Genomic DNA, 13,863 nt, shown 5'->3' on the forward strand with positions numbered 1-13,863 from the left:
TGTCTCAGTTTTTGTCCCAGGCAACCCACTGCTCCCATAATAAACAGTAGTAAAATGTACTAGTAATAGTGAAGTGGACCAGTTTCCACAGAAGTGCTGTCACGATAAAACCGTATTTTCTCCTGTGACAAGTATTGTTAGTGTCAGTTTTTATGAAGACAAAAGTTTCTCTGGTGACGGTCAGGTTTTCTTTTATTCTTCTTCTTATTATACTTATTATTATTATTATTATTATTATTATTTTATAATAAATAAAGAAAATTGTAAAACCATAATCAATATAAATAAAATCAAAGATTAGAATAAACTAATTATTATTATTATTATTATTATTATTATTACTATTATGTCTTTGGTACGAGTGTTAATACTACATCCGGTTGCTCACACCGCCTCTTCATTCTTCGTCCACTGATTTGTCAGTGCAATCGCATATCAACAGGGGTTTTATTTTGTAAGCCGATATGCTACCGGAAGTCGTACCGCGTTTATAGGTCGTGTTTCACTATTTTGTGTGATTTTCAGCGGCTAACCATACAGGTGCGAGTGGACATTCGTGCGTAATTTTCTGTCAGCTAGAAACGCGTGTATTCAGCGTGAATTCCCGCTGTTTGTCGTTACGAAGAGACATTTACAGCTTCAGCTGAATGTCTGTGACCATCACACAGTGAACACCGCGCAAATGGAGCATGTTTTTACTTTAACACAACGGACCAACAAGCTGCTGTAGTCTGTGGCAGATCCACGGGAATAAAACGACGTATTGTTTTTTTCTTTTTTCCTGGCACAATACTGGATTACCGGAGCTGCGGGAGAGGCTTTGAGGAAAGATCTGGATAACACACGGACCTCTAATGTGAAACGACAGGTGCGTTTTCACATTCGCACCTCGTTTTTTTTGTTTTTTTTGTTTTTTTTGTTTTTTTGTTTTACAGTCTGATTTTCGGCCGGAGCCTGTGAGATGCAGCCTCTACCTGACAGATGTGTGGTGACACAGATGCAACCTACAGGTCTGTATCGACACAAGATTTGGCGTTTTTGTGCATGCCACGGAATTATAGTAATGTAAATGTTAGTGTTTTAATGATGCTTAGACAGTGCCTTTAGCCTTTTATTTAATGCACCTGAACAGCTTTCAATGAGCAGAATGCCTGTTTGTTTGTGCTAGGGTTGTGATCTGGCTGTTTATGCTCACCCTTCTGCTCAGCTATGTTGGTAATAATAATAATAATGCTCACAGAAGGGGCTCCAGTATTATACCGTCTCTGCACTTAAAGTAAACAGTACAGCCAAGAGGTACAGGCCACTAATGGGACTCTTGAGCTGTTTATGTTTTTATCACCTCCTGTGAGACAGTGTCTGACTGATGAGAAAGAACTCAAGGGAGAAATCACAGCATTTGTTTACCTCTGTGTTTCTGCTCCTTGTCTTTTAACCAGAGAGCCCGTCTACCTGCTGCTGATCGGCTGTGGTTGGCTGTGGAGCTCCGAGACTGCTACAGCTGCAAATTTTCCCCATCACCTTCATCATCAACGTCTGCCACTTCAAACAGGACGATCCTCTGGAGGACAGTGGCTGCTTTTTGGCTGATCAAAGCACCAGCAGTCAGAGAGTACCTGCAGACGATGGCTCTGGCTGAGATGCTCGTTTGAAAGCAGCATGAGATAAATGAAGACTAACTTTCTAATTGCTGATTCAAGCTTTCTTCCCTTCTCTGTTTGGCACTGATGAACATGTTCCTGTGTGTTAGCTGACTGACACACGAGCCGGGGAGAAGCTCACTCAGGAGATGGCTCGACCAGGATCGGGGCTGCTGGTGCCCGTTAATGGGCTGGGGTACCCGCCTCAGAACCTGGCCAGGGTGGTGGTCTGGGAGTGGCTGAACGAACACGGGAGATGGAGGCCTTACAGTGCGGCAGTTTGCCACCACATTGAGAACGTATTGAAGGGGGACGCTCGGGGGACTGTAGTTCTGGGGCAGGTGGATGGACAGCTCTCTCCCTACGTCATCGACCTGCAGTCCATGCACCAGTTTCGACAGGATACAGGTAAGAGACATGGCACTTTTTTGCCTATAGATTTAGGTGTCACAGAACATGCAGACACTGCAGATGTGTCACATCAGTTATCCAAACACTCACTGGATTTTTACCGAGAAATAATGATCTAAAAATGAAAACATTATGTTTGCTCTCTGTCATCTCAAATGATGTCACTTTGGGACCTTTTCACACGGAGCAGTCTTGATGGTTGCTACACAAATCTTACGTAACTTTCAGGGGAATAAATGAGAGTCCTGGATGTCCCATCTGCTTTGGGGACTCACGCAAATGAGCCACAGGTTGGGCATAGAGGTGTTTATTATAAACATGACACAAATCAGCCAGATGACAACAATGAACCTATAAATTATTCAATCAGGAGCGTCTTCATGCTGCTGCAGGAATGCCGTGACCTTGCCAAAGGTCACCATGTTGGAGGAGCTGTGCATTCATCAGGCAGATGAGCGAGATGCTGAACACGCTTCACAGCTCATTGTGTGAACTCATTAAACATGTCGTAATTCCTTTTAGAGGATGGGAATCATAACAGTGGGTATTTTTATAGTTATTGTTTATTACCTAGAAGAATAATTATTCCTTGTACCAACTGGTTATTTACTTTACAGGATGGAAAAATCTTCTACACATTAGAAATTGATTTAAAATGTCACAGTTTTAAAATATGAAATGGTCTTGTATAGTTTTTCATCATAGTACCAAAGCTTTGAAGATATTCAGATCTTCAGTTATATTTTTATTTTAAAGCTGCTGGGAGTGAAAGAGAAACAGTGGTGGTCTGTTCAAATTTGCACATTGGTTTTTGGTTAACAATACCAGATTTTTAAAATTCAATATGATTCTTGTAAAACAGAAACAATATCAGTACCAATTTGTATACCAGACCAGAGTTAAAAAAATAGAAGACAAAGGCAGCCAATATTCTTGTTTTTCTTTATTACTGAAAAAATGCAGGCAAACTCTTGCAGACTGTCTAAACAGCACAAATACATCAAAAGCTACATGGTGGGGCAGTGGTTAGTGTTGTCATCTCACAGCGAGAAGGTTTGTGGTTTGAATCCCTGGTCTAACTGTGCTTTTCTTTGCTTGTTCTCTCTGTGCATGGATGGGCTTTCTCCGAGTACTCTGGCTTCCTCTCATAGTCCAAAGACATGCTGGTGACTCAAAAAATAGAGATGCATGATATTGGAATTGTGCTGATATGCCCATATTTACAGATTAATTTTAGCAAATATTGATATTGGTGTTGATATCGATACTGATATTTAGATATGTGTTTCAAATCTAGAACTTTAGTCCTTAAAACAAACAAAAATTGAAGCTGAAGTAAAGGCCTTTGCACATTAAGGATGATGCAAATAAACGGCATAAAAATGTGAGTAATTTGGAGGCAACTTTGACATGCCTTTCTATGCATATCAGGAGCAACACGATTTTCGAATAAACTATGAAGATTCTAAAAAACATTCGTGCTGTGAAAGTCTTGGGTGTGTTTTCTTCTGCCCTCTTTTCAGCCAAGTTGGCTGAGAGGAGGGACCGTCTTTTCATTCATTCTATATGTTAAATAATAATAATATTAATATTAAGGGCATACCAGAGGTTCGCTGTGAGACTCCCATCACAGCAAACTGATTGGCTCACTTGTTGGTGTTGTGGACTGGTCAGAGGAGTAATTTCAGGGGCTTATTGGCCCGAGCAGTGATTAGCCATATGTCTGAGGCCAGAGGAGACTGTGTTGTTTAATGTTTCATTGGAGCAAGTCCCCTTTGGTATAAAACAGCTCCAGTTGTGCTGATAGCACATTTATATTCACATGGACATCTCAGGCGGACTCCCTCTCTTACCAGGCTACCTAATTTCAGATTAAAGACAAAAGCAACTTAGCACTAGCAACAGATAAAAATGTATTTGAAAAGAGGACAAACGTGGTTTTGGAGGGGATGGCGTTTTTGCTCCTTTGTCTGCCTTAAAACTCAGTAACAACGAGTGTTTTGATTGGTCAGATTTGTGCTTGTCAGAAGTGAAACTTTGACAAAAATCATCCACAGTTTGACAAAATTTCAGCTGCAATTTTGTACAGCAAAATCTAAATAATTTTGAGTAAATTATTTGCATGAAAAAACACCCTTAGTGTGCAAGGACCTTAAGGCATAGATGTGGCAAGTAAGCCTGCCTCAGTAGGTGGGAAGGAGGACTGAAAGAACCCGTTCTTGCTCTGGGTATCCCAAGTACCCGAAAACCGCCAGCAGTCTCTTGGTGTAGGGGTGGAAAAGCCTGGACAAAAGGGATGCTGTTGAGCTTGACCTAGGCTGCTGAGTGACACACGTTTTTGACATGTTTCGAGCTCGACTTTGCCCTCCAAAAAGGAGTTTTCCCCTCAGAAGGAGGTTTCAGTGTTTAAAAGATTAAAACAACAAATAACAGAGATACAAAGCCACAGTTAAAGACACATCCAGTCAAATACACCACACGAAAGGTACCGGTTTAGGCGCCCATAATTGGAGGCTATAGTCCTTATCTGTTTGTGGGATCAATTTCCTTTCTCAGCGTCTTTCCCTATTTTTTCTCCCTATATTTCCTGTATCTCTTTAGCTGCCCTGTCAGAATAAAGGCAAAAAAGCCCCAAAACATTCTTAAAAAAATAACATAAAATATTGAAACAAACATTGATAGAATTATGTCTTAATAATGTGCATTCAAGGACACCCATTCTAAGATTTTTAAAACAATATTGTATATCTTAGACTTGCATTTTTATAGCTGTGGTATCAAAACAGGTGTCAGTATTATTTGATTTGTCTAGCAGAGTTTAACATTTTGGTATTGTGAAATCTCAACAGCACAGCAGTATCATGAAAGATCTCTTACCTGTGGCAGCAACATAACAGTCTTAAATTGATTACATTAATAGTAGTTGTAGTGCATGTTGCTTCAGAGTAAAACCCACCCATCAGTCTTTCTTTGGTTGATTGTAATTCTCCATCATGACTGCTGCCTTTCTAAATATGAGCAGATGTTTCTGCTGTACTCCACCAAACCTGAACACACTCTCACTGTTTGTCTGTGTGTCCATGGACTCACCTTCCTTCTGTTCCTGTTTGAAGCAGAGGTATGGGGGAGGTTTCAGACATCTGTTAGAAGCAGCTCGAGACAAATCTCATCTGCTTGATTTATTCTTCACACCTGATTCAGCTCCACATCACTGCTATAGAGTCTATTATAAAGAAAAGCCTCAGATTTTTTGCATTAGGCAGGTCGTGTTTACAATAGAAACTCTCCTTCAGATTCTTTTATCTGGAGGCGTTACGTAACATCTGAGCACTGAGGAGGTGCAGAGACACACATGGGATACACAGAAGGTGACCTCGCTGTGCGTGCTTCTGCATTATGTCATCTTTTATCACTTTGAAACGGTTCATTTACATATAAATACATGTTTTACATTTAGTTAACATCGTTCTTTATGATATAGAACAAACCACATAGGCTGCAGCGAATCACTGTGTAAAAAATGACAAATTATGGACAGAAGCATCAAACTGTAATGAAATTTTGTTCCAGTCATGAAAATGACAGCAGCTGTGGAAAGTTCTGGTTGTGTATGTGCTTTCTTGTTGCACTTTGTGTTTTTTATAGTAACCCATTTATAGAAGGGCGTAGCTCTAACTATAAACTCTGTGGTATGTGGTTCTGGAAGAAAATACTCACCTCTTTATAAATACATATAAGCAGCAATCTAGAAATGTAAAGACAAAGATGTTTTATGAATAGCATAACTCTAACATCACATTAAAGGGACAAGCTCATATGTTGCTGTAATATTGATAATATTTAAGGTTTGATTTTTATGGACATAGAAAATCAGTGTTAAAAAGTGATCGTAGCTGCTTAAAGGACATGTACAGTGTAAAGGGAATTAGATCTTGTTTCAAGTAAAAAATAGTGATACTGTCTCCTGACTATGATATTACTATGAGCAAGAAAGTTGATGAAAGCTAATGCTAGTGTTTGGACGTGTTACAGTGCCTAACACCCTCTTGGATGTTCTACACTTTTATTGATTTTATAAATCAATCTAGGTCAATATAATTTGTCTTTTTATTTTGACAAAGAAAAACCCTTTTAATGTCAAAGTGAAAACAGATTTCTTCAAAGAAATGTCAGTTAAATACTGGCTGCAATCACAGCATTTAGTCTGTGTGGATATGTCTCAATCATGCTTCCTTTATTTTGCCGCATTCATTTTACCCTTTATCATTACAAGCCTCCAGGACTGGCTGCTGAGAAGCATCCCCACAGCATGATGCTGCCACCACCGTTCTACACAGTGGGAATGTAGTGTTTGTGGTGATGTGCAGTGTTTGGCATCTTGTCTGATGGCCAGAAAGCACCATATTGGTCTCATCAGACAAAAGAACTTTCTTCCACTTGACCATCGGGTCTCCCACATGCCTAATGGCAAACTCTAGTCTAGATTTACTGAGTTTTCTTCAACAGCAGCTTTCTCCCATAAAGATTTGACTGGTGAAGAAGCCAGGCAACAGTTGTATGCAGAGTCTCTCCCATCTCAGCTGCTGAAGCTTGTAACTCCTTCAGAGTAGTCTTAGGTGTCTTGGTGGCCTCTCTCACTAGTCTCCTTGCACCATCACTCAGTTTGTGAGGATGGCCTGATCTAGGCAGATTTTCACATGTGCCATATTCCTTCTACTACCTGATGAAAATGAACTCTGGGGGATGTTCAGTACCTTGGACATATTATTGTGTCTTTAAACTTTTCAGTAACATTTTCTCTGAGTTGCTTGGAGTGTTCTTTTGTCTTTATGGTGAAATGGTAGCCAGGAATACTGATTAACCTAAGTGTGACATCAGAGGAACATGACTGCTTTCTGCAGCTGTGCAATATTCATTAATAGTTGCTTGAAATACAGAAATGACTTTATAGCACAAAGTATTGCCCCATTTGGAGAAACATTTCACCTATCTTTTAGCTGTTACTTTATTAGCAAAAGAAAACAAATAGACAAATTAGAACCCAGACTTAAAGGCTTCATATACATTTTACTAAACCTGATTTTCTTGTCTACTTAGAACACCTTATGACTTGTTTATATTGTTGTATTTCGTTGTCTATGTTCTCTTGAAATAAGTAACACATCATTGTTTGAGATGGTAAGTATGTTAAGACAGCGCCAGTGTTTCTACTTGACAGCCTGGAGGTCTTGTAGTATTAGCATGTGTCTCTGCTGTCACTGTTGCTGTTATCTCCTCTGATAGAACAAAACACAGAGCAACATGTGTCTGAGGTTGACTGGCTGTGAGATGAGCCACTGAGCCGTTTGTCAGCCATTATCATGGCGCCGGGGCCAGGCCTGACGTTTATCGGTCCTTGTTGTGCCATTGGCTATGTTACCTTCCCCCTCGACTGGGATAAACCTGTCAGTGCATGCAGGGCCTGATGGACAACAGCCCAGTTACCTGCTGCCTGCTCTCCCTCCTCCTTTGCACTCTCTGCTACTGTCCCCAAACAAGGGCTAACCTCTGCTATGCCACAGCCATCGATATGAGCTCTCATGAGGCCTAGCATGCAGGCTGAAGTGATGCTGCACTGCTTTTTGCACAAGTAGCCTTCATAGGCTCGTTCAAATCCAGAGTTGATGCATCTGTCTCACATCTGATGTTTGTTTTATTTGTGGCTCAGCAGGTCAGCGGCAGCCACTCGCTCTGCTGCAGGCTTGTGGAGAGTCCCTGCGGGGAAACCCCATTTTGTCATGAAGCCAGTGATCTCGTCTGCTAAAGCTGTATTTTGGCAAGAGCTGGGTGGAGAGCTGAGTGTGCTCTATATGTGTGTGTGACTTTGATGACGTGTGCGATGGTGCATCCTGCCAGCTGTGTGACTTGTGGCTCGGTGTGCCGTCCCTGCAGGCTGTGGTCGGGGTGCCCGGCTCTCCTGTGGGTTTGGGAGGGACTCCTGTGAGTGGGAAACAGGCAGCAGAGTTATGAGAGCAACCATAGTTTATCCCTGTGCCTCCCTTTAATCACTGCATCATGACGACAACACAAACACCACAGATGATGCAGCAGGGCCCCTCTCTGTGGGGTGCAGCATAAACACTACAGTATTTATTTGGCAAATCAAAAGCACAGGACAGAGTTCAAAATGAAACCACTGATGAAGAGCCCCGGTCTGTTTAGAAATCCTGAACCCCATGCTGTGTGTATACAGTATTACTGAAGACTTAGAGGCTTATATATAGTGTGGATGATATGTGGCTGAAGGCAGTGAGAGGATTGGCTCCTGGCCAACATGGATCGATCCATTCTCCTCCCCAGAGGGGCTTTTGAACCTCTAAACACTGCTGTGGACTGATCCCCTTTCACTACACCCACTCACAGAGCAAACCACACGGGGCTTATCTGCCATCTCCATCTTTTACCAACACTTGTGGCCTGCCTGATGGATTTCACACTGCAGCTATGGCTTCTGATGCCTGGCTTTAAGCTTTAACTTCTCTCTTTCTTCTTATGATTGAGAGGGGGCACATAGACCAGCAAATGGGCATTTATAAGCATGAGAAACACCTGTGATGATGTGAATTCATGGCTGTTGCATCAGCACAAGACTTGATGATTCAGTGAAAGTTATATGTATGAAGCTATGGGTACCGGTTTGATTTTAAGTCATAATGCAAGACAAATGTGCTGGAAGTGGATGCTGAAGCACAGGAAAGGGGTCAGAAGGAATAACAGCTCTAGAAAAATACAGACACATCCATCAAATACTACTTATTACTACTACTACTACTACTTATTGGTCAAATCCTGTGTACCATGTACAGAGACTGTACCTTTGAGAGGTAGCCCAGGCTTAACTCCTAATCTCTATTTGTGCTTGTTCACAACGAATGTTGTTTGCAGGTCCTTTAAAAAGAGCATCCTTAGACCACTCCAGGGCTGCAACTAGCGATTATTATAATGATAGATTATTTTACTAGTTGACTGGCAAATTGAATTAAAATATTGTTAAAACATTTTGTTACCCTTGAGCATGACCTTGGTTAGGGAAAGTATTGAAGCTGCCTGATGTCATGTTATGTTGATATTGCATGTATAAATGTCTGCTTCTTTTGGCTGTGTGAAAGCAGTGCTCGTATTGGCTATGTAAAAGCAGTGCTCCTACTGGCTGTGTGAATGTAGTGCTCCTACTGGCTGTGTGAATGCAGTGCTCCTACTGGCTGTGTGAATGTAGTGCTCCTATTGGATGTGTGAATGCAGTGCTCCTATTGGCTGTGTGAATGTAGTGCTCCTACTGGCTGTGTGAATGCAGTGCTCCTACTGGCTGTGTGAATGTAGTGCTCCTACTGGCTGTGTGAATGTAGTGCTCCTACTGGCTGTGTGAATGCAGTGCTCCTACTGGCTGTGTGAATGCAGTGCTCCTACTGGCTGTGTGAATGTAGTGCTCCTACTGGCTGTGTGAATGCAGTGCTCCTACTGGCTGTGTGAATGTAGTGCTCCTATTGGATGTGTGAATGCAGTGCTCCTACTGGCTGTGTGAATGTAGTGCTCCTATTGGATGTGTGAATGTAGTGCTCCTGTTGGCTGTGTGAAAGCAATTCTCTTATTGGATGTGTGAATGTAGTGCTCCCATGTTTAAAATCAAAGTGCTAGACTGTTAGCAGTAATTGTCTTAAGTCTGTGTTGATATTGTCTGGTCACTACAGTTGCTCGGTTCTCTGTTGTGTAATGGCCCATGTGTGACTGCAGAGATAACCCCTATCAGCAGCCACTGGCTGCCGTGTTGTTGGAGCAGGCCTTTGTTTGTTTTGGTTTCACAGGCGTGAGAACCTCCTCTCCTCTGGCTGCTCTCCCTCAGCTAACGGCCCTCCCTGACTAATTACTGTGAAAAACAGAAGAAGCGAACGGAGAGAGCGACGTGTTCTCATGTCTGTTTTGTGTGAACCTGACAAACAACAGTCGCTGTGGTTGTGGTCTGGATACCTGCCTGTAAACTTGCAGCGTATATAAATCTGCAGATTGTTGAAGAGGATGCTGCGTTAGGCTTCTTTTCTTTTATGTTGTTTAGTATGTAGTAATGTGCGTGGGACCGGTTTTGGTGGTCTGTAGGAGGAAGCTGTAAAAAGGAGTCATGCTATGTTTGTACTAAAGGTCAAGTACTGTATGCATCAGCTCTGACTGTGCCGTCCCACTGTGTGTCAGAAGAAAGCAGACTGAGCAAAGAGTGGAGCCTAGAGCATCTGAACTATACATTTAGCACAAAAACACTAAGAAAGAGTGGGAACAGAAACAAGACAGCACTCGGTGGTGTAACAGTGAGCACGCTTTTTGTTTACTGTACTGAACAGTTAGTAATCATCCTTTTTTTATTGGGCTCTTCAAAATCCAAGAAACTTCTGATAACTGAATATCTTAAGGCAGATCCTGAAAGAGATTATTATCCTTATGTTTAATAAACATTTTCCCATTTCAGAGAGGCATGAGATATATTTCATATCTGTCTTGGCAACACCCCATAGATGGTGTTTGGGAAGGGCAGACCTTCATTCAGACCAGCCATTTGTAGGATGAACCCTCTATCTTTCAAATTCTTTACAGGCCAGTCAAAGCAACAACATACATGATGTAGGTGCAGAATTAAACTACACGTCAGGAGCTTGACAGGCATCTGTTGTTTTGTTAATACATGATATTTCACTATCAGGGGAACCATTATGGAAATCAAAATCTCGCTGATGTCAATGAGTAAAAGAGCAAGACAAAGCAGGTGCTGTGTTTAAACATGTTACCATGTTAACTGGTGATTTTTCATCTGAAAGTGTCACTGGTTGTCGTTGTTTACTACTTTATTGACACTCTACTACTTCATTGAACATTTTCAGTTATGTCTGATAAATTGTAAGGGGATAAGAGTTTAATGAAAAACTAAACTTTGAGTTTTCAATATTCGTAATTAACCCATACATATTTCGATATATAGTCACCAGTTAACACAGTCACTCGTTAAACCAAAACACCAGTCTTTAGTGTGAAACTTTGAGGATAGATCAAGTTGTTTTTAATTGTCCGTGCCTGTCAGCAGTTGTTGGTTGATATTTATTCTGGGTGAATATGTTTGTATGATGTGAATTTGGGCATATGAGCGGTTCCTAAAGTAAGCTACATTACTTTGGTTTAGCTCATTAAGCAGATACATCAAGCCAGGCTTCCTCATATCAGGGATTGCAGAATCCACAGTGAGCCTTAAAAGTTTTCTTTTGGAAAACACGACAGGCTGAGTAACTCAGGGCTCCATGGACCAGTGGTTTTCAAAATGTTTTTGCCCAAGGCACACCTGGTATCATGACAAAATCTCAAGGCACACCATATATAAATGCATTCAAAATAGCCATTGTAACAGGTTACAGTATCTTTAATTCTTGTATAGTTGTGGCAATAATGTAAGGTTGCACAAATTTGTAAGGCACACCTAGATTTGCCTCAAGGCACACCAGTGTGCTTTGCCACACCATTTGAGCACCACTACCACAGACAGTACAGGAAGTATATCAGAGACAGCATTGTATGTACTACTGACACTAAGATCTGGTGCTGCTAATGCTAACAGTGCAGCTAATGAGCCACACACCTCTTGCAGCATCTGTCTGAGATGGTGCATGAAGGAATAAAGTACATTTAAATTTAGAATAGATTCAGAATTGTAGCAATTAATATGCAATCCTGATGGGAATCTATATTTTCCAGCCCTTCTATGATATATTTGAATTAATTCATGTATTTAACACTGAAGTGCACTTTTAATGGCAGCGACCTTTCCACCAGGATGGCGACTTAACAATAGTTACCTCCTTTTTCCAAATATGGTTGGTTCTGGTTGGAAAAACAAGATAGCTAAGAGTAATGTACATCATTCAGGGCTTCAGAAGGGGGCTTTCACAAACAAATTCACCTTTATTGCACAGCTGCAGCACCGTACAGTTCCTAACAAACTGCATATTTTCAAATGATTTAAACACTGTGATGATACAATCTGTTGATCCACAGAAGTACCTGCAGTATGCTGTATATGATCCTCTGCAGAAGTCCCCGCCCTCCTGAAGCATTTTGCAATTAGTGTAATTAGTCATTGAAGGCACAATCGAAATGGTACTTAGCCAGAGTGAAGGTCCAACAGTACACAGGGGTCCATTAAAGCCCCCACCAGCTGGCTGAAACCCACATGGATGTCGGCAGGAAAGGGATTGGAGTGTCGCCGTGGAGAGGGCAAGTGGAAGGGGGCGAGCTGACAGAGGTGAAGAGAGAAGAGGAACAGAGGGAGAGGTGGAGCATTTTCCTGATGGAAAGTGACAGTCAGGGTGGAGGAGGGGGGATAATAACACTCAAAAAGACCCTCAGCTGAACATATTTCTCTGCTCTCCCTCACCACACCACAGAGTTTTTCTCCTGCTGCTGCGATGCCTGGCATGTGGCGCCTCAAGGTGTGCTTCTTTTAATTAACAATTGATTAAGGCTGATTTCTGTTAATTATCTGACTAAAACGCTGTTTACAGGATGCAACAAAGAGGATAAGATGCTCAATGTGATCTTCAAGAGTCATTAATGAGATCTTAACAGCAGCAGACAAATACTACACAAACTCTTTGACACAAAATGAATAAAATCAGGAGAGTTCTTTAAGTAAGGAATCATTTTACATGACTTCAACTCAAACATTTACTTGAATATCTCAGGTCAAAAGCAGTGTAACATCAGGAAATAGCGATAAAAGGTTTGTGACATTTTTAAGGAGTTGAAGGCCATATGAGAAAGCCCAGTGATGTTGGACTCTTGTTCAGTATTGCAGTAATGATATGAGGTGCAATAAAGAAACCAAACTAAATAGTGCTTTTGATTATAAACTCACCCTTTTTTGTCAGATGCACTGCTCTGATGCTGGTATCAGATATGGATCTGATCCAGACCAAATATAGCTGATTTTTTGTTGGGTTTAACAGGCTGATCTGTCTGGCCGATCTTTGAGGCCAACCTAAACAACTCAGTTCTTTACTATCCTGTGTTTACAGCCAGCATGTGCTACGTCACTGCACTCTCCAGTCTGCCTGTGCGTAGCACAGATGAAGCTGACGGGAAAACTCAGCAGTTTGGATGTATTTCACGCTTGTTGTGTTAAATACTTCTGCAACTAAGCAATTTATGCATGAATTGTGTTTCACAAGTCGAATTTGAAGATGTACAGATTGTGAAAACCAGGGCTGATACAGATATACAGTCATGTGCATACATTTTAGTCATGTAGGGCGCTAATGATTCATCACAGGGCCCGATATGCCACAACCCAGGGCTGGAGAGGTGGAGGAGGGCAGCTAGAATCAAGCTTGACATGATTCATGAAATGTTATCCCTGCTGGGTATTCCACATTCAACTGTAAGTGACTATTATTATTAGAAAGAAGAAGTGTGGGGCCCAGGTTAAAGGTGCCCCACAAACGCCGGTAGCCTGGGTCTGAATTGAGCCTGAGCCACTTTCCTGCATGTCTCTCCCCAGCTCTCTCATCCCTGTTTCTGATTCTGTCAGGAGAACAGTACCTGCTTGACTGTTCCAACTGTGAAGTTTGGTGGAGGAGGGTTAATGGTATGAGGCTGTTTTTTAGGGTCTGGACTAGACCTCTTATCTCCAGTGAAGGACAATCTAAATGCTTCAGCATATCAAGACATTTTGGACAATGCTACGCTTCCAACTTTGAGGCAAAAGTTTGGGGAAGGCTCTTTTCTATTCTAAGGTGACTATGGC

The 13,863-nt window shown here is 41.6% G+C and overlaps 1 protein-coding gene across 3 annotated transcripts in view; it reads left to right on the forward strand.

Annotated features, from left to right (window-relative positions):
* Positions 1 to 533: 533 nt before the first annotated feature.
* The window catches only part of dtx1 (deltex 1, E3 ubiquitin ligase), a 92,675-nt gene continuing 79,345 nt past the window's right edge, over positions 534 to 13,863 (forward strand). For 2 of the 3 annotated variants that reach the window (XM_041787779.1, XM_041787782.1), the window contains exons 1-2: positions 534 to 1,010; positions 1,440 to 2,048. In XM_041787779.1, the coding sequence (XP_041643713.1) occupies positions 1,790 to 2,048 (259 nt within the window). In that variant the 5' untranslated portion in view covers positions 534 to 1,010; positions 1,440 to 1,789. The remainder of the gene's footprint in view (positions 1,011 to 1,439; positions 2,049 to 13,863) is intronic. The other variant, XM_041787780.1, reaches the window with a different exon arrangement.

Source organism: Cheilinus undulatus, linkage group 5, assembly GCF_018320785.1.
Source record: "Cheilinus undulatus linkage group 5, ASM1832078v1, whole genome shotgun sequence".
Taxonomy (NCBI): Eukaryota; Metazoa; Chordata; class Actinopteri; order Labriformes; family Labridae; genus Cheilinus; species Cheilinus undulatus.